Source organism: Cololabis saira, chromosome 18 (assembly GCF_033807715.1).
Source record: "Cololabis saira isolate AMF1-May2022 chromosome 18, fColSai1.1, whole genome shotgun sequence".
Classification (NCBI taxonomy): domain Eukaryota; kingdom Metazoa; phylum Chordata; class Actinopteri; order Beloniformes; family Belonidae; genus Cololabis; species Cololabis saira.
In genome coordinates, this window is record NC_084604.1 from 29,108,159 (window position 1) to 29,132,789 (window position 24,631).

A 24,631-nucleotide genomic window follows, 5' to 3' on the forward strand; every position below is an offset into this window, starting at 1 on the left:
CAGTGTTGCACGCTGGGAGTTCTGATGTCACGCTCGATACTGATTTGTTAGGCGGACGATTTCTTTTTCTCCGCAAACAGCCAGTCCCGGCAATCTCCCTCAGTTGTGGCCGTGAACGGCACCCGGAGTGATACCTCAGCTCATTTCAGCTGTTAAGGGATTGACAGCGTGCCAGAGCCCTCAGCTGTGTGGCGCACTTGAAACGAGAGTGACAAGTTGGCAAATAAACTCCTTCCCAATTGTAATTATCCTTGAAAAGAAGGTGGTTCTTTTTTTTTTTCCACTGGCATGCAAGTTATTTTCCATCTGTTGTGCACACCTCGGTTGGTCTTGCACTCATCAATAACTCGTTTGCTCTCGTGCTCCTCTGGAGACCGAGAGCGTGCGGCTGTGCCCCCGCTCACGTGTGTGTGGACGTCGTGTGTGCTCAGAGATGTCCTCTTCACTTTATACGGAGAAAATGGAAACACCAGGAGGGTCTCAGAGATGACCTGTAGTCATACAGAGATCGACATCCAGTGATGTTACATCCATATATTTGCTAAATATATTGTGTTTTTTGACTTTGCTTGCTGCAAATAGGAAAATAATTTGCCCTGCGTCTAAAAGAAATATCTCAGACCGCAGCTGCTGTCAAGAAAAATGTATATTTTTATACATTTCAGCCGAAACCTCTAGAGACACTTTATGCATATGTTTATCGAAAGGCCGCACGGACGTCAACCAAAAGTATAAATAGAAGACTGTTTTTTGTTGTTATTTTATGTCTGCAGAGCAGATCTCTATGGTGCACACAGGCTGTCTAGCTGATGCACTGGTCTGGATCCTCGATCACCAGTTTCAGGGATTATAGTAACAAATGACTACATGCTGAGGCTGTAGAAAGAGTCTGCAGATCAAAGTCAATACAAATCTTCTTTTGAGCAGCAATCATTTCTGTAACACAACATAATAACAAGCTTAAAAAAAGATTAAAATGTTGGGACTGAAAGGCCAAGTTGCAAACACACAAGCTTTGTTTTTATCACAGATGGTGTCACTGGTGTCAGGAATTTTTTTCCACTGCATTTTAATGTTTTCTTTAACCACGACAAAAACCCTGATGAGATCATGGCCTAAATGTTCAAGAAGTCCATAAAAAGATGCAGAGCCCCTTGATGTCTTTAGAGTGCAATGTTGGCAGGGAGCTCTCATTAAACTGAAAGAAAATTACTGAATCATCGCTCTTTCCAACAATAAAGTCCCAATTGCTCACTTGATGGAGAGTCTGAGAGCACCTGGAAGTTGTGAAAGGACCAAAGGGAGAATTTTGCTGAATTTCAAGCAGCTGGTATGCAATAAGAGGGCTGGGGAATGGGGATACGGAGCGTGTGCTCTGCATAGCCTGGAACCAAAAAAATTTAAACACTGGCATCGCAGGGCGAGACCTTTCAGGAAAGAAAGGACGGCTGCCAGGGGAGAGCATCTATAGGCCAGTCACCGAGGGGCACGGTATTGTCCTCTGTAGTGGAGCACATTAATGAAAAATCGTTCACTTTGTGGTACAAGCGCCAAATTTGGTACACAAGTGCTTTTGGACCTACTATCTCATAAAAGTACGTTGCCCACTTGAACAAACAAAGTGGCCACCATTTTTCAAGATGGCCGCCATTCGAAGTGGTTTGAAACAGCGTTTGAACTATATTTTGATTGAATAGTCCTATTCTGATGGTTTATACATTGAAATATGTGTTTTTGCACATGAGAAATACAACTCTGCATTTAGAAAATCAAAATTATTGAATATTATGATGATACAATGCGAATAAAATGAAAAAAACACTCACAAACAAAGACATTAGTTTCACTTAAAGCTTTTGGACCTGTAAGCTACTTGCAGGTGAGGCCACGTAGAGGCTGTCTTTGTCTCCCCCATTTTTTAAATTTTTTTTTGTATAGGCTATTTTTTATTTTTTTTTTAATTTTTAGATAACGGTATAAAAACACAGAAAAAGTGTCAAAGCATAGGCTGTATGTTTTACGATCCAGAACTTGAATCAACATAACTTAAAAAATAATAATACAAATATCCAACTCAAACATTCAACTTAAACTTGGTTGTTCTATTTTCTTAGCCTCACATGCACAGGCACACAACTGTGTGCACTTCAGGCCGAAGCGATAGCATTTGCATCGTCCTTGGCATTCAGTCTTGCAGCCACATTTTGTCGACTGCTCACAAGTCTGAGCAATGGGTGGAAGGGTTGTCCAGAGAACTTGCCAGATCTAACCATCTTTTTGCCAGCCCCAATTGGCAGGACTTTCAGTTTGCATTTTGCACACTGTTGCTTGGCCCCATATGCAGGCAGCTTGGAAAGCAGACCGTTTCACGTGCTGAACGAGGGATGCGCTTGTTGGTGGAATGGCATCATAAGACCTTTGCTTCCGAGCAAACAAGTCCAGTCTTGCCTCATCAACTTTGCATGTAGTACTTTGCTTGTCATACATGGTGATGACAAACTTCTCAAGGATGTTGAGGTCTGCATCTTCTATGATAGGTGGGTATTGGCTGAGCTTTTTGAAGACAGGACTAACTTCAGGGCAAGCCTCCCATGCTTGCCATGCACTTTTCTTGCTTTTACCACGGAAAGCTGACACAACATCGCAGCCAGTGAAGGCATGGAAGAACAGCATGCCTCTGGGCCAAGATTCACCACCATATCATGAATTGGCAACCACCTAATGGACTGACCCTGGCCAAATTCTATCCAGATCTTTTCCAAGCCTGCATCCTGAAGAGTCGCAAAAACATTGACTGCAACCACAAGAATATCTGTGTTGCATGCCTTAATCAACACAGACTTTATCTGTTGCTTGGCTGCATGAAGAGCATGTGTGAAGATTCTGGAGTCAGCTTCTTCGTGGTTGCAAGGACTTAAACCTTCAAGGCTGATGGGTTTGTTTGAAAGAGCCTGGTCTCCTTTGGTCACAACTACGACATTGTCGGGACACAAGGTCACTATCTTCTCTGCTAGGAACCCAAAGAGTTCAGTCTTGTTTTCATTGTCTCGCAAGAAGCTTTTCCAGTTGGGCGGTAGTTTGGTTTTGTCGGTCACTCTACGTCGACCTCCCTTACCTCTGTTTGACCTTGTTTCAGTCTTCAGGCTTGAAGTCCAGTAGACATCAAAAATTATGTCTGTTCGCTCATACTTTGATGAGTATGCCTGGATCTTTGGAACTACATCTTGGACAGCATATTCCTCAAAGGTCTTTGATGTCTTTGGAGACAATGAATACACAAGAGAGGAACCATCAATGATAATAGCACCACATTCTGGTTGTTTGTCAGGAGGAGAAATGGTAGCTTCCAAAATGTTTGCAAGCTGAGACTTCTGGCCGTAGTAGAGTTTCCCTGTGTCGCTCAGTGCTGCAGGGAAAGACTGATTCTCATGCTTAAAGAACTCAAGCAGGTCACACTCTCGTGATTGGCAGGATATAAAGAGCTGTGAGAACAGGCGACAGTCATCTTTGAGTACCTGCTTCTTCATGTCACTGCAAGCTGAAGCTGCTTCTTGGCGAAAGAAGTCAACTTTGTTCTTTTTAATCGGCCTATAGAAGGAAGTCTCATCACCCAGACCATTGAAAAAGTCTCTGAAGGCAACTTGACCTTTCTCAAAGTGAGTTCTTACAAGCTCAGCAGCACTGGGATGTGCAATGTTTTTTGTGTCCAATGTGAGCAGATCTTTGGACTCTTCCTGAAAAGGATTACCCAGATCCTTCATCACAGCAAACAACCTCTGGACCTTGTCAGTGAAGGACTTCTGAGACTGACGAGTCTGCTCATGATGCCTGATATCTTCAGTTGCTTCATTGCCAACTCATACTGGTTGACTAACTGGCTAACTTCTGGTCCAGACACCATCCACCGCCTCAGTGCAGATGGATCCTCAGTAACTCCAATGGCACCACCATCACCTTTAACAACTGCATTAGCCTGCTGGTGAGCTTGGTCAATGGCTATGCCTGAGAACTCCCTGTGAGTCTTGTGGACCACAAACTTTCCCAGCTGAAATTCATTGAAAATCTGAGGATGAGTTTGCTCCAAAGAAACCATGTCTGACAGAGGCAACACTTGCTCCAGTCAGTTTTAGTAGCACAACTCAATGGATTATCGGCAGACATCTTATACAGTTGAAAGATTATCCTTTTACCACCCAAACATACAAAATATCATAGCACATTGGAATATGGGATGCAACTAGGTTCAAGTATCTGGTGCCCTACACCTAGCCTGATCGTTCATCCAGTGCCATAAATCCTGTGCGATCTGTACACCATCCAGGTAACTAAAGCCCCGTTACCCTTGGCTCGGCTATCCCGCGCTGGCACCTCCTGTCAATTCAGGTGCAGCTATCTAACTACAATACTACAACTAACTAAACTTCTAGTTGAGTCTATACAGGGGCTTATTAGATAGCATTTGGGACACTAAAGTATACTACAACTACAGTGAGTACGCCACTACAACAGTTAGTAAACTACAACTACAGTTAGTACACTACAAGCTGACACTGAACCCCATGCTGAGTCTCACAGCAGTGATGTCACCAGTGTGCCCTGGTTGTGCTTTGACATCACTCTTATAAAAAATTACTAACCAATAAATGTTGACCACAGAATTTTAATGAATTATCATTTATATTGCTAAATTAGTACTTTTATTTCAGTAAAGAACGCTTGTGTTGCTGTATGTGTGTGTGTGTGTGTGTGTGTGTGGTGAGTGACAGTCAAAAGTTTGGACACATTTTCACAAATGATTCACACAAAAAACACATCCCTCAGAATTCTGCAGATTTTCACTTAAGATCATTGCAGAAAACTGAAGAAAAAACGCGAAAACGCTACTTTTTAGTCATTTAATAGCCATTATCTTGAAAATTGGTGGCCATATTGGAATTCAATTGACACCATTGAGTTATTCCAGTCATAATACATTCATTTTGATGCTTGGATCATTAACATTCTTCTGTTAATTCAAGTTCTACCTCGAAAACCTTTTTTTGGCGTTTGATGAGGCGGCCATCTTGAAAACTGGTGGCCCTCTTGGATTTTCAGCTGGGCAACGTACTTTTATTAGAAGGTATGTCCTGGACATCATTTGTACCAAATTTGGTGCTTGTACCATGAAGTGAACGATTCGGCTCAAAAATGGACTTAAGCAGCCCCACTACTGGCAGAGAAGAAGAAGGTGATGTTGCATTCCAGCAAAACAACTGCAGGGGAAAGTACCGACAGCTCTGCGTTTTTTCTCACTAAAAAAAGACTAGAGCTTGGAAAAATGTTGACTAACATTTCACAATATCACAAAGTAGTTCAGATCCTAACAAGTCCCGTGTTTCTTTTGTCTCACAACGCTCACAATATTTATTCTGTTAATTTTAGCAGGTCTGCCTGATAAGCAGTCCGTCCGCCTGGCGTTGGAAAACAGTTGTGACCTGGAGAGGCACTGAGACATCTGAGGGTGTCTGAACACATTAGAGCAGCTTAGTTGCACAACAAAAGATGCAATAAATCCTATTATTTAAATATGTTTCTGTACCTGTGCAATCAGTTGTACTGCCACAATAATGGCCCAAACAATAATAATAATTAAAATGGATGGCGACATTCAAATCTGACAGTAGTTTTCTTTAGAGCAGCATTCATGCAATATGATGCAAACCTGCAACCTTCTCATCTTATGACAGGCCCGGGTCTACGAGGGTGCAAAAGCAAGCATTGCACCCTCAGTTTATGTGTTTGCATGCTCAGTTGAAAAGACGAAAAGAAAACTGACAAATGCGCGCGTGTGAGCCTGATTTATGGTTCCGCGTTAAATCGACGGCGTAGGGAACGCAGCGACGTGCACCGTACGTTCACGTCACCGCGTATCCTACGCCGTAGGCTCTGCGTTGGTGCAATGCGAACCATAAATCAGCCAGTGTCCTCACTCATCTGCTTCCAGTAGTTTCCTGCACCAGCAAGACGCTGCTCTCTGCTGCTCCGATAACAAAGTAACGATGGATATTCGGAAGTAGTTCAAGCACAACGACGCAAGCAAGTTTACAGGACTGTCTCAGAAAATTAGAATAATGTGATAAAGTCCTTTATTTTTCTGTAATGCAATTAAAAAAACAAAAGTCATACATTCTGGATTCATTACAAATCAACTGAAATATTGTAAGCCTTTTATTATTTTAATTTTGCTGATTATGGCTTACAGTTTAAGATTAAGATTCCCAGAATATTCTAATTTTTTGAGATAGGATATTTGCGTTTTCTTAAACTGTAAACCATGATCAGAAATATTAAAATAATAAAAGGCTTGCAATATTTCAGTTGATTTGTAATGAATCCAGAATGTATGACATTTTTGCATTACAGAAAATAAAGGACTTTATCACAATATTCAAATTTTCTGAGACAGTCTTGTATATTTATGGTTAAATTTATTTTTGTTGCTATGTTTTATTTTCTGTTGCTAGATTGTCTGATGGGTGAGGTAGTCCAGACTAAATGTAGCATTTTCTTTGTTATGCAGCGATATTGCTGCAAAAATGCACTTGAAATACACTTCAAATATTCTTGTTTTGCTATTATTGTTCCGCTTGAAATTATGGGAAAATGCATAATTTAGTTTTGAATAACGTGCCAGGCATGTGCACCCCCTCTGATCTGAAATGCACCCCTAGTCATCATTTTCTAGAACCAGCCCTGCCTTATGAATATTTCCAGTTCACCAATCTAAAGTCTCAAAACTCTCACCAAAGTGAAAAGTACTTGAACAGTAAAGGTCTGAAGGGTCAAAGATGTCAAAACAAAGATTTGCTACATTTTTAAATGAGAGACTTTCAGAGCCTAAAAATTGTCACAATAATTTGAGGATTTCTGAGCATTATGTGAAACTGCTACATCTTGTGCTGTGGAATAAACACAGCAATTACAATGTTGTGAGAGTGACACTTTTGAATATTCCAAACATTCACATAGAAGCAAACAACGAGTTGCATTGTTAAGAGGCAGCCTTTTTCATGTGTTGTAATCTGAGGCTCTGCTTGAAATTTAGCTCGACGGCTCAGCTCTGCTGACGTGTGAGCGCAATCCCGTGAAACCGTTGCCTCTCTCTACATCTATAAGGTTGTACTTGAATATAAAACTGTAGCTTGAAGTAATCTTCAAGATTTTCCTTCAACTTCTTTGACTAAAACGGGGTAACGTCTGAGAAAACACGAGACCGCTAAGTCCCACGCTGCCGAGGGGGATCCAAGTAGACGCTGGTGCTCCCGTGAAGCATTTAGTGGCTCTGAATGCTCCTTCAAATCATGTTAGCTGCGAGATGGAGCTTTGATGGGTGAGGCTTGCTTTCCCCTGCATGTGCCACAGATGCTTAATCAGTCTTGGGAATTTCGAAGACAATTTATGTTTCTGCAACAGCAACTCCTCGCCGGGATCAGACCACATGGTCCAGCCTTTGCTCGTCCCCACGCACATCATAGCATGTTTACTGCTTGTCTTTCATTAAACTACCCTTGGTTAAAGACCATAGACCAGAAACAAACCCTCAAGACCTCCAGCGTCGCCATCTAGCCATCTCAATTCAGCATCATGAACTACTTAATCTAGCCCACCTCCTGACACTTGCTAACATAATGAGATAATCAATAGTTTTAACCTTGCCTGTCAGTGGTTTTAATGTTGTGGCTGATTGCCGTAGTCTTCCCTTTGTGTTGGATACATTACTCCCTGATGAAAAATGCATTCATCTACAATAATGGAATCTATTACAGCTATGTCACCCTCCTGAAGATAAATTGATCTGTGATGAAGTTGTCACATCCACTGGAGTGAATCTATTTATGGGCTGTTGATGCCTGGATAAACTCAAACTAGTATTTTGCTCAAATCCGTCTGTCGTGCTCTCAGCGAATTCTTTGTAATGAAAATATTGTGAAAGCAAAAGCAGCGCTGAAAAATCCCAGTTTCACCACAATCAATAATTACATCTTATCACTTTGCTATAAATGCGTTTGAACAGTTTGTCACTTGCGCAAAAACACTACACACAGCTTACAGAAACGGCAAATAAAATAATGAAAAACTCAGTCCCAGTCCTGTTCACCCTCAGAGGATTTTAGTTTTCATCATCTCCAGGCTCATACAGTATGCAGCAAGTTTGCCGCCGCCGATGCCACACACTTTTGTTTAATTGATTCAGGACTTTCCGCGCTACCTTGAAACAAACAAATATGAAAGGTTTGACTTATTCAGCAAATATGGGATTAGTGCTCTGGAGCGCAGCGGCTGCTTTGCTTGAGTGACATTCAATTCCCCAGCATTGTTCTTCCTCCTTCCTTCCTCCTCCCTGATCTTTGAATGACAACAGCTATGATAAGCAGTCTGGACCGCTGCCATGAATCCAATCTGACCCCGACACAGCATTCTTTTTTTTTTGTTTTATGGAGGCCAGTGACAAAAATGCCATGATGAATTCAGTCACCAAAAAAAAATTAAAATAAGAGCTTTTTGCACACCAATGACAATATATCGTTGGTAATGCATGGGAAAAAAATAAAAAACAAACATGGACATTTCCTCATTGGTTCCAATATAGTATATAGTAATAAAAAGTCTGTGCAGCCATTTCTGAATGATTGAAATAACACAGCTTTTCTTTCACTTTTGACATTTTGCTAATTCCTAAGAAAACATTAGGCCTATTCAATAATCAGATGCCTATAGTATGTATGCATCTGATGCACATTTATTTATAATATAGGATCTATTTAGACCTAGACTTCATATTTCTTCCTTTTTTTTCTCCTTTTAACCAGTGTTTACCCATATATATAATAAACTGTCAAAGATGGGAGCCAATTTGGAGTTCAAAACGAGCTATGACATTGTACAAAATATGGATTAAAAGGGCTGCTACTTGGGTGAAATCTGTTAATTATCCTCTGCTGCAACATTTAACCACAACCAATGGTCTTGTTCACCACATAAACATGTAATCTTTCAGTCAGAGCCATTCAGCTATGTGCAAGGAAAGCCTGATTGTGTGCAGTTTTTCCTTTTTTTCCCCGCCATCCCAAAACAACAGTAGGTGATTCAGCTGATTTGTTCCTCCACTTTACTTAATCACTGCAATTACCTGCAGACATGCTCTCTATACACCAGCGAGCCAGCAGAACGGCTCGTCTTAGATCTTTGCTGTTTTATTGTTGTATAGTCTAATTTGAGCGTCGCTTTGCCTGTGCCATTAGTGGATGCAACGCAGCTGAGACGATCATTTCCTGCAACAGTCGCACGGCAAACCTATCGGCTTTTAGGAAATCGTTATGAACAAATAAATTAGATAACAATTCAACATATACAAGGCATATTAGCCTTGAGACAAAGCTGGAAGAAACTTGAAACGAGTTGTTTTCTTATGACGTAATTATTCTCATTTCTTGTAATAATTAAGATTTGATGCAGTGTTACGTCACATAAATGTGTTACTCAGTAAGCTACACCATTCTGACAGACAAACTAGCCCATCACATGCTCAAAAGACCACCCAGCCAAACAAAAATCATATTTTTCTGGAGAATTTGACAGCTGCTATGCCTCAGTAGCCATCCGTCCTCCACACACTGTCCATACATATGTTCTTTTGAGATTTGTGTTATTCCCTCTATTCACAGGAGCAATGTCTTTTTCCAGAAATCTCAACCGTTCTGGCGTAATGATGCATGCAGCCACATTAAAGAGCTGGCTTGTCTGTTATGTCTTCCTTCGCCTGTATGTGAGAAAAAAAAAAAGGAAAGAAAAAAAAAAAAACGCTACAGAGGAGACTGAGATGAAAAGCGGCAAAAAAAAGTGAGAAGATTCCTTCGCCTTGTTTCTCTCTTTGCACTCTCGTCTCATCCTCATAATTATCCTAGTTGACAGGTCAGGAGAGGTGGAAATGCAGGGGAAGGGGAAGAATCAAGAAGAAAGAGCAAAAATCGGCTTTGCAGCAACAAAACGAGACACACAGAAGACAGACATAAAGCTGAGAGAGAATTATACTTTTCTCAGGAGACTTAAGCAGCAAATTTTGTGTTCGTGACAGTATGATGTTACCTACTTATTGACACTTGGATGCTGTTTTTGACTAAAGGAAACATAAAAGATTTACACATTTTCTCACAAAATGCTAAGACGGCAGACAATTAAAAAAACAACAACAAACAATTGTAATGTTCTTTAGAATATATTACACTTAATGAACTTGTGGGAGTATTTGAACGGCACAACAGCTGAATAACTAAATTTGTTCCAAAGCAGGGGCATAAAATGTAATTACTCACACTTTACAGCTCTCCTTTTGGAAAAAACAAAGAAAAAACATTCACAACAACTTTTAAATTGCTTAAATTGCTGCAATGCACTACAAGGCCAAAACATTTGAACAAAAATACCGGTAAAAGAAAAATGGAGTGTCTAAAACTTGTTTTTTTAATTTCTGAAAAAAAGTGAATATTGGGTAGGCTAAACGGTTTTTGCCCTCATTGCCACTAAAACTTAACATTATTGCTGGTATTTTATTTAAATGTGTTGCCGGAGCAACACATTTTTCATCTTGCTTCACTGGCCTGTTTTCTGTTTGAGGATAAACATGTAGTAACCACATCTTTCATATTGTACAGCTGTTTTGAAGCAATGAGTTTAGCTTTTTGTCCATTTTCATCTTACTCAGCTAAAAAAAAAACACGATGCAAGAGAGGGTTAGACATGAGCCAGAACCATGGAGACTACTAATGCTCACAAAGTAAAAACAATCCCAAGGTGGCCATGCACATATAGTACATTTCTTTTTACCAGGACTTGAGTCATCCCCCTGGTGGTCGTTAGATAGACTGTAGGTTCCAAGCACCTCTGCATTGGTCTCATTTTTACTCTGAGGTTACATTCATCTTTTAAATGCCGGCTATTTTCTTTCTCGCTTTAGTAGTATCCACAATGTTCTGTAGAAACCAGAGGGCACAGCTAGATCACACCGAATAAAACCAAACCACAGAGTTGCTGCCGCAGTTAACCTCAATTGGAAAAACCTCCTTTGGATGATGGATTCAGAGAGCGCTTTGTAGTCATAAAGAAATCTACCGAATGGAAAGAGCTGTTTGGAATCCAATGTCTCCCTTTTACAATGACTTTGTAAACACTCTTCACCTTCAGCTAGTACAAAGCCTGGTGAACATTATGGTATTTCACTGCTAATATAAATGGTACACTTCGTACAGCCACTTCAAATTAAAAGCCTCCTTTCTTTAGTAGGGCTTTTATTGTGAAAGACTTCACAGCCACACCAAAAACAAAGGCCTGATGGGTTTTAAGCTTGAAAAGTATTATGGGTAAGAATGAATGCATCTTTACTGAAGATATAATAATAAAACAAAGAGTGTATCAGTAAGGAAGTAGGGCTGGGCGATATATCGAGATTTTAATATATATCGATATATTTTCAAACGCGATATGGTACGAGACAATATCGTTTATATCGATTTAAAAAAAAAAAAATTACATTTTTTTTTTAATGATTTTGATATAGCTTACTTTGTGACAAATTGACTTGAATGTTTTATTTGAGATTTGCACAAATGTTTTGTTATTTGCACAACTGTCAACCTCAGTGGAAAAGTCTGCCTGTTACTGTCTACATTGTATTAATTGCACAGTGTATTTTAATTTAATTGTTATGCAGGAAAGGGATATTTGTTTTTTTTTATTCAAGAAGCATTTTTATTCTACATATGAGGGCAGTTTATTTTTATTTCATTTGTTTTATACATTTTGATATTGTGCAGACCTCTGTTAATAAATGTACCTGTGTGACATTTGGCACGAGGCTTTGTATTAAAACTGACTGTTTTTTTAAGGGTTTGCCTCAGAAAAAAATGAAGCTAACAGAGATGCTATGCTATAATGCTTTGGGGGAAACCCCAATTATGGCACGGAAAAAATATTGAGATATATATCGAGTATCGCCATTTAGCTAGAAAATATCGAGATATGACTTTTGGTCCATATCTCCCAGCCCTATAAGGAAGACTCAAGTACAGGACAATCAAAGATTGTTTAGATAACAGAAATTTAGAACAATCAAGAACCTTTATATTCCATGCTTGCATACCCTTATAAATCACAGTACGCTATGGTAAGCACTTATTTCACTCAAATACTCACAGCCAGGAGTATCTGCAGCGAGGAATGAGCCACCTCTATGAACTGAAAGTCCATCAGACAGCCAGATATAGATATATATCTGTGGTCCTCGGGTGCCCAGGAGGGAGGAGGGGTGATGGGTGTCACCCTGCACCCCGGGCCATTCTCCATCCACCAGGAGCGATGCATGGACAGGTTGAACGTCAGCACAAGGTCAGTGTCCTGGCAAGACGGAGAGAAAGACACAGATAGACAGAGTTGAATTACATCCTCACAGGAGGGGGCAGATCAGAAACAAGGCAGAAGCAGGTTGGATGTCTGAGCAGGTTTTAGCTGGGGTTTAATTAAAACCACAGAGTGGAAGTTTAGAGCTAAAAATAGAGGTAAATGTACAATTCCTGGTCGGATCACTCGGATTGGATCTGACACGGACAAAACACACACATTAAGGAAAACACAGAGAAGAGTCACGGTAAGAGGACAAAAAGAGGGAAAAACCTTTAGTCTGAAAGAAAGAAGAGTTTCAGTATCTAAAAAGGTTGCTCTCTTGGATTGAGGTAACACATTTGAGTTTTTCCCTCCTGATTCATTCCTCCTTCGCCTGGAAGATCAAAAAACTACGGTAACTAAGAGGCCCATTACTGAGAATGTGGCAGCTTCAGGACCATGGATCCAAGAATATCAATTCTATCAATGCAAAGCACTATTATGAGCCAGATTTAATTAAGTCCACAAGTACTAGATGGATTGCCATGAAATGTAGCTGAACCCTAATGACTTTGGTGATTCAATTTTTCCTCATTTTTATTTTTATCACCACCATAAGAATGAAGGCACGAAAAAAACAACTTTACATTCGTCCATCATATTTAGCCACTTTTTGTTCCAATATGAAGGACGAAGCAAAATCCTATAAAAGTAGATAAACTTTCATTTACAACACTAACACAATGCTACAGCATCTAAAGTGAATATTGATCCCTACCATTCTTTCCTGTCCCTTTCCTACTCTGTATATCCATCTTATCCTTATACCAGGCGGCAGTGTGGGTCCTTTTCTGCAACACTATAGGTTGCAGAGCCGCGCTTCCTTCTGTTTACATCCTCTATCGTATGAACCTTAGACATATTAATTAATATCTTATGTGAGGCGGAGTAATTAATATTGAGCAGCTAATTTTTACTGACACTGCAGCAATCTATCTTTGTACCCGGGTTAAAGAAATGCCTGATAAGTAGTAGTAGTGGGAAATACATAGAAGAAGCAGACAAAAACAAATTTGTTGTGGCCTGCATTGACTCGACTAGGGCTGTTCGATTTTGCCAAAAATAAAATCTCGATTTTTTTCTCTCAAAATCCGATTTTCGATTACGATTACGATTATTTTGTAAATTGACAAAAGGCAAAGAAATGATTTCAAATATGCTGTTTTTTTATTGAACATTTGCCCCATTGGGCTTTAAGTGCAAGCTTTGCTCTTATTAAACCAAAAATGAATGAATAAAGTGCAAAACTCTGTAAAATAAGTTTAAAAAAAGTTTAAAAAAATATAATAAAATATAAAGTTTTATCTCTGAAAAAAAATCAGCAAATCAGCACTTGCAAACATACAGTAAGTTATATTTCCAATTAAATAAAACAAGACATTTTCTAATTAAACTAAACTGGGTCTTTGCATGCTAAATAATAATGCAACCCATGAAGGAGGTAGAGGTGTGTAATGTCAGTCATTACATTTGCTATTCACATTTGCAAGTTTTTTGCAAGGAACACGAGCCGGTCTACCGCATCTGGCTTGAGGGATGCCCGGTGGCATGTTCCAACGCCCCCTCCTACACTAAAGAGCCTCTCCGATGGGGCACTTGTCGCAGGTATTGAGAGGTATTTCCATCAATCATTAATATGGTATCAATCATTAATATGTGTGCAGACAAGGTAAAAAAAAAAAAAAAAAAAAGTGAAAAATCGATTTTACGAGTTTCACGTTCTAACATCGTTCTAATTACATAATTGCGATTACGATTTAAAATCGATTAATCGAACAGCCCTAGACTCGACATGACATTTCTGAAGAGGTGCATGGCTCCGGCGAGGATCACGGTGTAGAGTTCTCCGCTAGGATAGACATACGCCAAAGGTTAAACGCAGAAGCACAAATAATGGTTTAGCTTGGTTCCTCTAGATTGGACTTTGATGTCCAGGGCCAGTACAAAGAGATGCAGGAGAAACTCCTGCTGGGCGCTATACTGTATAACGATTTTGCAATAAAAACCTTCTTGATCCAAGGAGTTATTAGCAATTCTGCAGCCATTTTTGGTTGTTTTGAGTGGTGTTTCTTGAATGTTGCTATGTGTTATTGCATAAATCCTGCCCCTGCCTGATTGGCTTGGTATGTTGTGTTGCGGTAGAGATGGCTGAGATTAGTAGGGGCACCAGACCTATTTCATGAAGAGAAAGGGTAATTTAGGATACAAATGCGTATATATACGCACGCAAATGACTCACTTCCCTCCAGACATGACTTATTTTATGGTTTTCTCTGTTAATGACTTTACTCTTCTACCCTCCCCCTTTTTTATCCTTCTTTTTCTGCCTTAGCTTCTCTCTATCTCACCATAATGAGTTAATCTCTTATTAGCACGGAGCTCTGATTAATGCTATCTCCCCTTGTTGTGCTCCTCTTTTTTAATGAGTAAAATCTTTTTTAAATGTCTTTCTTGCTCCTTCACTGCCATCATTCCCCCCCCGCTGCTCTCCAATGCGTTGTTCCATATCGTTCAGTCCCTCTTTTTGCCATCCTCTCCCAACTCTCACCTCTTCCTACTCCCGCTCGTTTCTCCATCTTTCCGCGCTCGCGCCCATTTTTTTTCCCCCTGTCTCTATTAAAAGCGGCTTGGAAAAGGGGTAGTAATTACTTCACGAAGGTATCATCCATCAGTGCTTTTTTAATGAGCCTCTTTAAAAACCACACGCAAACACAAAAGCAGCTCACAATGAGAAGCGGAATTTTGGTGAAATGTCATTAAGATCGGGCCGGATGCACCACTGGTAATTCGGCATTGTTATTCTCTTACTTTGTGAGGGTAATGAAAATGGAAAAAAGAAGAAGAATGTGTTTGAACGAAGCCAAGTTGTTGTGCAGCCAGGCCACTTGTGGAATATAGGAACAAAAGAAGATATCAAAAAAAGAAACAGCAATAAGTAATAAACATATATACATATACACTCAGTTGGCAGGAAAGATGTGGAGACAAAACTCACATCACTTCTTTCTTATCCGTGGAACACAAACCAATTACATTGCTGTGAGTGAGGATGTGTGTTGTATTGATCTTATTCAGTGAAATTTATCTTGTAATGCTGCGTTTAACCTGCTAAGAAGATGAAGCCATAGCGCCACAAAAAAACTTGATAATAATCTGTCTGGTGATGAATGAGCCTTTTGGTCTGCGATATCAAATGAAAAACAGATTCATATTTTCAACTGTATCTGTATAAGTGGCACATTACTGACCATTTTGCACCCATCGTTCCTGCTCTCACAGACTCAGTAACGCACACGGTCTATAATGTCCTGTGCGCTACTGGTGGATCATGCACTCGTGCTCTCAGGTCTTTGTCTCCGGCTGTAGGCTAGTGCCGCTTCAGTGAAGCACATCTGTTTCACCTCTCTCTCTTCCCCTCTGCCTATCTCTCTCTCTTTCCCTTTGTGCTGCTGGCCATCTCCCACCCTGTCTGCTGCTCTCTCAATTTCCCCTCAATTTCCCACTTCTGAATTTTCCTTTGTCTTCCACTCCCAAGAGGTAAATGAATGAAGAGCGGAAAAAAAAAGGCCATTCAGAATGGGCTATTACCTGATTGTCTGATAATCAAGGATGGAGTAAAGGTTTTTTAATGCTTGTTGGAACCACAAAGATTGGTCCTACTAGTAAAGACAAATTGAGCATGATAAAAAAAATTGTTACTTTCATTTCTGATTTAAATAAAACGTAACAGGCAGTGACAGCTCCTCTACTTAATATGGACAAAATCCTGAAATTCAATCAGACTGCTCACTTTCCGAACTCCCCAAGTCAAATTATGTGTCTTGACCTTTCTAGCATTTTCCTTCAAGATAAAACGGTCTTTAAGTTTTCTTTAAGGGAAATGGCCCAGCTTTTGAAGATGATTCGGGTCCAGATTCAGGGCTTTTTTTTTTTTTTTTTTTTACCTCAGCCCTGGCAGAAGTATTCAATCTCACACTGCTGTTGAGTAAAATGTTGTGTCCGGCTCATCAGCTCGGTGCAGCTTTATACTGTCAAAAAAATGGAGTGTATTTTTAGGAGAGAAGAGTGGAGCTTTGTCATGAATGGCCACAGTCGGCCATTTACTGCAGCCAGAATCTAACACGGTCATCCCTGGTTAAGAAAAAAAAAAATACACCTGGAGATCAATAACAAAGAAGTTTTCTTTTCCCAATGTAATCAACGCTGTTTATCATTTATGCAATCGTTTTATATTTCTTGACTGGATTTATCCAAATGTGACAAATGACAGTTAGAATACCTGGCTTGGTGGCTGGATGGATGGTATGAAGGAGAAAAAAAGTCCAGTTTTTCCAGCAATAACAACAGATGCTAATTGGACACAAACATATTTTAGCGCATGCTTTAAGCACATCATAGCGCATCCTCATTCGTACTTAAATGTACAAAGTCCTGAAAAAAAACAACATCCTGATGGACATCACAAAAACCGTCTGATCATCATATTGAAAGGTAAAAATCAGGAGAGGTTAGTATCAGTTAAACTTGACTCCGTTTGTCAAAATCTTTCTATATTGATGGCTTTTTACTATTTTGAATAATTTTCTCTTCCTCTGTTTTTCCGTTCCACGGGACTGTCTGTGTTATTTCACATAAACACAATCAGTCACAGTGCATCTCACTACATTATTTCTCGGTGATTTCCCATGGGTGTTATGAGGCCTCAGCCCATAATGCCTGAAGCACTTCTATCCAATCAGATTGGTTGTGGGTCTCTGGGAATTGTTTGTAGGTTCTGTGTGCAAATGTGCCTTAGAGTAAGTAGAGAAGAGGTCCATTCTAGATCTTAACCCCGACCTTAACCACACCAAATCCATTACCATTCCTAATAAAAAGCTTCAACATGGTCATTTTAGTCCCATCAATCTTTCAAATTGGGCAATTAAAGCACTCTGGGGAATCCATATTTTCATGAAAAGGCTGCGGTTGTTGATAGAAGTTTCAATTGGTTAATTATTTGATTTGTCAACCCTCCAGCCACACTTACGTGATAAATCGATGCCTTAAAAATACTATGAGTCATCAGTGTCTTACTTTGCGGTAGGCTATCTCTCTGGGAAAGCAGGGAAGAGGGCGGCCGGCTGGCAAACCAAACAGTCATGTAAAGCGTGACACAAGAACGGGGAATTAAAAACACCTAAAATAGGTCAAACCTCAAAAATGTAATTGTGGTTCAAGTGAAGGCTGTGTTGAGATTTTTTTTTTTTGCACCATGTCACTTTTCCATCAGACAGGTATTGACTTTAAGACTACATTTTGTCAGCCAAAAACAAAACATCACCCTTTGCTGTGCATCACTGCATGCTGCCACAGAGAGAGCTTTTGTTTAAAATCAATCTAGCAGTGGCTTTCAAATGAAATGTGTCACTGGAGAATCTGGATGCACGACTTTAAAGTTTAACGGTTGGAGCATCAACACCAGCAGATGTTGTAAACATTAATTGCAGAGAATCACCAAGGAGGCATGCTGGTGAAAATTATAGTGTATACGATTTTGAAAACATTGATAGCCAGCAGAAGAGGAGAGGGATGACACTAGAGATGAGTGGCGCATTGGATAAGCGTTTCCTGGTAGTCAGCATCCAGCGAGTCAGAATTCAGGTTTACACAAAGTTCTGCGATGTGTTTTAGCATTTACCAGTAGATAAAATGAAGTGAAAGTGAACAAATTTCGCTAAACTGACATGGTGCTTGCAATGACTCATTTTGGAAACCACTCGTGCAACATCAAAAACCAGACAAGGCTGTGAAAGGATTCAAAAGCTAAAGCTGCAGGTCACCAAAACTCTGTCCACCTTCTTTTCCTGAATGTGTTTTGTTGCAGAGATCAGAACCATTTGGCAACTCTGTGACTCTCATCAAATAAGCCGGGTCAAGAGCTTGTTCTCTCTGTAACGCTCACCGTACCTTTTCCCGTCACTCTCTGATGGAGAACCACTCTGCAGCTGCAAATTTCCAGCTTTTAACAAGAAAGACAGAGTACAAAGCCCCAAACATGAGATTCATGTTCAAGCCCAACCTTGACACTGCTGTTTTTTTGTGTTTCCTTTTATTATATCTTCCAAACTTAATTCTCGTGCCATACGACAGCACTTTACTGCTTTATTTCACATTTTAAAAGCTTGGTTAAGGATAGGCAATTTATGTGCATGGTTAGGGTACACTAGGGAAAACAATATAGACAGCATTAAAACTTATCTCATATTCAGGGTCCCAGGGGTCTACTGGAGCCTATCCCATTTCTTTTTGTGTGAAAGGCAGGTGTACACCCTGGACCGGCTGCCAGTCCATCAAAGGGCATTTGGCATCAAAACACCCATTCAAATACAATTTAGTGCATTAACCTTAGCCAAACAGTTGCCATGGTTATGGATCCCCTGACTGTTATACCAGCCCAGCACATCCAAGAGTGGCACTTTATGGGTACCCTTGGTGTTCAAAACCAAACACAGCTGGTTCAGTATGTAAAGAGTTGGCAGAAAGAGCAGGTTGGAATATCGATAGTTTGCGGCCGGGACAAAATTATATAGTGCTATACTTTTATATCATTACATTATGTCCAAATGCTTTAAAACACCAAAGAAGAGTAATAAAGAAGCAGCAGACGTTACAACAACCACAACATTACCCAATGATTTATTGGGTGATATTGGCAGAGGACGGGCGTTTATTGGAAAGTATGATGTACTGTTGTGAAACATTTGTGAATACCAACTCAATCCAGCTCTGTTTCATTTCTTCCAACTGCCATGTTTGGGCAACATAAGGGGCTGACACACCAAGCCGAAAATCGGCCGTCGGTGAGTGTCGGTGCTCGTCGGTCGGGCTAGTTTCCCCGGTGTGTCCCGCACGTCGCCACAGGTCGGGCGCCCGTCGGGACCTTTTCAGCCGATTCGACATGTTGAATCGGCGTCGGCCGTCGGTCAAACAGCTCACTCTGTGATTGGCTGTTCAGGTAGCGAATCAGTGCACGAGAAGAGAAACGGAAGTGACGAAAGTAAACAAACGGCGAAGGATAAGAGGACCATGGATGTATTATATTAGAAGAGGACACACAGGCTGTAACAGAATTCGGATCCCCAACCTGGGCTCCAAATAACCAAATAACGCCTGTTAAGAAATAAACCAATATAAATATTGGTTTAATAGATGAAATCTAACAGTTGTAGTTGCCACATTAGTTTGTCTGAATATAAAGTGAAGCTTCATGTTTTTACTAGATAGATAGAACTTTATTCATCTATCTAGTAAAAAAAGAAAACATGAAGCTTCACTTTATATTCAGACAAAACTACAAACTACAGACAAAACAAAGCTACAACTGTTACATAATTCACTGCAAGCTATACACCACCTAGTGTTTGGAGGTGTTATTACAGTGTAAATGTTAATGATGATGTAGGTCCTTTACACAGGCTATGATATGATAATCAATCATTAGAATTTGCATAGAAATGCTAACCCTACCTTTAATGTTTTAAAATTATATTATTGTTTTCTCTGGGAAATCTGAAGCACGTTGGATAATATTTAAAGAAACATCCTGGCACAGGGTGTTATAGAACAATCCAACCCAAATTCTGGAGAGTTTAACTTCAGCAGTAAAGTCATTCATCCCCATTTCTACATCAACATACAACTGTGTTCAATCAATTGGTTCTATCTGATGGAGGGGAAAAAATTGTCATTGCTCTTGAAATTGTACAACGACAATAAATAATCAAATCAAATCACTAGTGATAATAGCTCAGAGCTGAAATGATAAAAAATTACTGGTAGAAAAGTCCCAGTGGAGAGGTGTTGATGAAAGAAGGCAATTTCATGCCATGATTTCAACAAATGAATCCATTGATCGAACACAGTCAAGGCTGATGGATTAACTCTGTGAATCAGGCTGGATGTTCTAACTAGAAGGCCTGTGATTAAATCTGTGGGATCCTCTCATTCATCGTCTCAATCGACTGTGCTGAAGAAAAATTGAGGGAAGTCAAACTAAGCAATGATTAGCATTCAAACTGGTCCACAGTGTTTTTCCTCTCTTTCCTCGGGGATTAAGTTGGTGATTCGCAGTTTGATTTAGTGTCATATTTATTATTCGACTTATCCTGCAGTAAAAAGTTCCCCTGCACCGGCGACGGTGACAACTGAAAATGATACGATATTGATTTGAAAGGCCCATTTGATTCGCTTTTTCTTTACTGCGCCCCCCTTCCCAAGAGGTTTTTGTTAAACTCACATTTTTTTGTTTCCAAGTTTTCTTTTCCCTCGTCCCCACTTCCCTTCCCGCTTTTTTCTCCTGAAAGTGACTCTGACTCGCATGTGGCTTCATACCAAAAAAAACATAATCTTCAATAACTCTTATCTTACCTTTGCCTGTCTAAACCTCTCTGCATTTCTGTGTGCCCCTCGTTCCTTACTTCTCTTCCCAAATCTCTCAGTTGTCTTAAGTTCCTCTCTTGCCTGACCGATAAAAGGCGTCTGGATATGAAAATCACAGTTTGAGACCGTTTCGATTTGGTGTGTCCATTTTTGATGGAATGAGCGACATGTTGTCCACCTAGCTGCACAGCGAACAATACATGTACACTCACAGAGTGTGCCAAAATGCATGCGGGACAAGTCTTTCACACACGGTGCCCCACCAACCCCCGCCCATCGGCAAAATGATTGACAGTTGAGCTGGTACATGCAAGTACCTGTGCATCTGCAGCAGCCTGCTATCTGACACTTAGGGGGTGGCCCCAACTTTTATTTGGCACGGTGGACTGCTTCAAGATAGATGAGTGTGCGAGTCTGCATGTATGTGTGTGACAAAGCGAGCTGATGTGAGTGTGTGTGCGTGCCGGAAAACATGGTGACAGTAGTTTTACTTCCACAGGCTTCTCTCCAAATCTGTCAGGGATGGTACATCAGGAACCCTTTAAAAGATTAATTTTATGGCATTGCTGCTATATCAGATAGTGCAGCAGCGAGTGACAGGAAGGATGGGAGTGTGACAGCATGATATGAAGGATAAATCTCAGGTTTAAACTCAAATTACTGTCAAGATAGGATGTACACTTCATATTGCCTCTGGGGATCTACAGGGACCTTGTGGAAAGTAAAGATACCAACTAGATAAAAAGGAAGTTTTATGAAATACAGAAGTAAATATGTGCAGAGCCGAGTCACAAACACAAAGACTTATTTGTTAAGTTAAAATTTAAACGCAACATGACGGTGATAAAGGCGTGCTTGTGTTGACAAGAGTCTCTAGATTCTGATTAAAAATCAAACAGATTAAGCTTGAAAAATTGGCCACATTTTTCTGAATTATATGACTGCATACAAAAAGGACACTGTGTGTGTGTCTGTGTGTGTGTCTGTGTGCGCTTCACAGATTGCGAGGCAAACCATGTCAAAATAATTGCATACCTACAAGTTTATGGCATTGCTAGTTTTTAATTAAACCTCCGGTAACCTACATCTTAACATACTGCCCCACCTTTGGAAGATGCATCCCATCGACCCACAGAGCAAAGAAAGCGTATAAAGCCCATCACATGCATGAAAAATGAAATCAAATACACAAGAGACTCACTACATGACCCACTGACTGACCTCCACATTAACAACTGTTTATCATATTTACAGTCAGGGTAATGTGACGGCAGACTGCTTCTCGTGGGGTCAAGTGAGACCAGCTTCTGAAGGAGAGGGAGTCGTGTTCAGACTGGCTTTTGTTAATTGCAGGACTGGTTTTATGGGTGTGCAATTGAGTATTCGTGAATTAAGTTAAAAATTAATAAATCCCTTATCAGAATTGGAATATTTGATATTAAATATTTAGTCTTATGAATTTTTTCAAGGATTTTTTTAAACTTTAAAAAGACCAATTGAAGTGTTTACTCTTGACAATTTAAACACAGCATTAGAAAGCGATTGGGAAATTAAAATTCACTTTAAGTGTATTTTTATAAGCGCTGAGGATAATAACATACTTGGTCGTTGGCACTCCTGCTATGGTGTTATATGCATTTGTTCATTTTATGGCTTGAAAACCACTATTGTGTAGGCCTAACTTATAAAAAGGTTCGGATTTATTCGATGATCATTTCTATAAAAAGCCAGACTGGTCCCTGCTGGGACATGCGCTCGGCAATTTGGTAAGCAACACAAATGACATCCTTTGAATATTATTTTCCTTTTCACTATGGATGAATTGATATCAAGTTTCGCTAGTTGTCATTGTGTTTGACAGGGTATAAGAGGACCTACAATCTAAAATATGAGTATCTTAAACTAAAGTTCATAATGTTATAAGGGCAGGTGAAACTCAGGCAGGCTAATTAATTGGTGGAATTATTGATATTAGCAACCATTTAATTCAGTAAAGGGCTATATATATATATATATATATATATATATATATATATATATATATATATATATATATATATATTGAGCTTCTCTGATAGCCGTTTTTTTTTTAACTCTGGTGCTGTGCCATGTGTATTCATGTAACTGGCATGCTGATTGGAAATGGTCAGGTTCGTCAAAGCTTATTTATCAACAGCTAATTTTTTACATAGATTTACAAGCGGTTGAGCAATAGAGAAGGATACATCATGTTCAGCAATGAACGAGCACAGACGGGTGTTCGCATCACAAACCCGGTGGGCCATGTGCGGCAGTACGTGAGCTGTGGCTGCGCTGACGAGACAGCAGCTCTGTGAGCGGCATCTCCTTCGTGGCGAGGTACAACTTTTTCCCCGCCTGCAGTAGCTTTTTAGAGCAGAGCGTGCAAAAGCACCTGGCTCTCTTCTGGCACCAGCTACCGAAACACCTGCCGTCTCCGCCTATTCCTTCCATCCATGCCCAGCGCCAGTTAATTTTCAATCTTTTATCGGCCAAATCATCCTCTACAGACTTCATGAATTTTTTCTCCTTCTTGAAGTCGGTGATACGCAAGTGTTCATGTTCGAGTGTTCTGCCATTTTTTGCTGCTTTGCCAAAAAATGCTACCTAATGGTTTTCTACCTTTGTAGAGCTACAATTTTATTGTGTTTTACTCCCTAAACCACGTCCTTTTCCCCCAAGTGGTCCTTCTCTCTTGCCAGGCCGTCATTGTAAATAAGAATGTGTTATTATAATGACCTGCCTGCTTAAATAAAGGTGAATAGCTGAATGAATATCAAATAAAGCGATAGAATTGTTTTTTTTTCTCTCTTTATCGTATAATTTTCACAAAGTGTAATGCAATTCATGTCATGGGTAGTGTATTTTGAAGGATCAAATACTCAACATCCCATATTATCTTTTTTACATCGTGCAAGAAATGATTGGCGTCGCAATCAAACTTTGAAAATCGACTGTACGCATGCGCAGAACCACAAAGTAGCATTTTCTGGCAGGGAGCATGGAATGGCAGAACACCGGCACGGTACTGGAATACTTTAAGCCCTGTGATCATTTGAAGGTTGGTGCATGCTTTTCTATCAATAAAATTGTAACCATTTGAGCCTGTGAGGAATCTAAGCTGTATATGCTGGTATATGGTCTGAAACATGTACACCAACATTGGTCCAGAGTGGCAGCAAAAGCTTTCTTTCTCAACTCTTCCTTTCAATCGTGGTGATTGAAAGGAAGCAGTGGTCACAAGCTAATCACTGAAAGATGAATTCATCCAGATCAGTCGGTTCACAAACGACACATCTCTATTAACCACAAGCTTTCAAAAAGTGGTGTGTGGACAAAATGAGTCATAGAAAAAAAAAAGGAGGCGGGACAGTTTCCCGGCATCTCCATCTAATATCAACGCCTACACACTGCAATAAAAGACAAAGTTGTGATCAAAATGAAAAATATTTGATCTTTCGCCATTCAACAGCGTTTGTGACCACACAAAATGTTCATTTTTCTTATAACGTGTCAAAAGTCCAGGTCAAACTAACGAGCTTGCTGCCTTCTACTGCAAACATAATTTATATCAGAGCAGAAGCTCCACTTGCAGCTCTTCATGCAGCTTCTTCTTGCATCCTCTACTTGCCCACTGTCAGTCTGAAATACGGCACATACCAACTGGTTAGGTGGCTCGATGCTAACGCTAATCATATAAACAGCCTTTGCTTGTAGCCTT

At 40.0% G+C, this 24,631-nt stretch overlaps 1 protein-coding gene across 2 annotated transcripts in view; it reads right to left on the reverse strand.

The window, feature by feature from the left end:
• The window catches only part of nkain2 (sodium/potassium transporting ATPase interacting 2), a 124,157-nt gene that overhangs the window by 26,554 nt on the left and 72,972 nt on the right, over positions 1–24,631 (reverse strand). For both annotated transcript variants that reach the window (XM_061707334.1, XM_061707335.1), the window contains exon 4: positions 12,229–12,429. In XM_061707334.1, the coding sequence (XP_061563318.1) occupies positions 12,229–12,429 (201 nt within the window). The remainder of the gene's footprint in view (positions 1–12,228; positions 12,430–24,631) is intronic.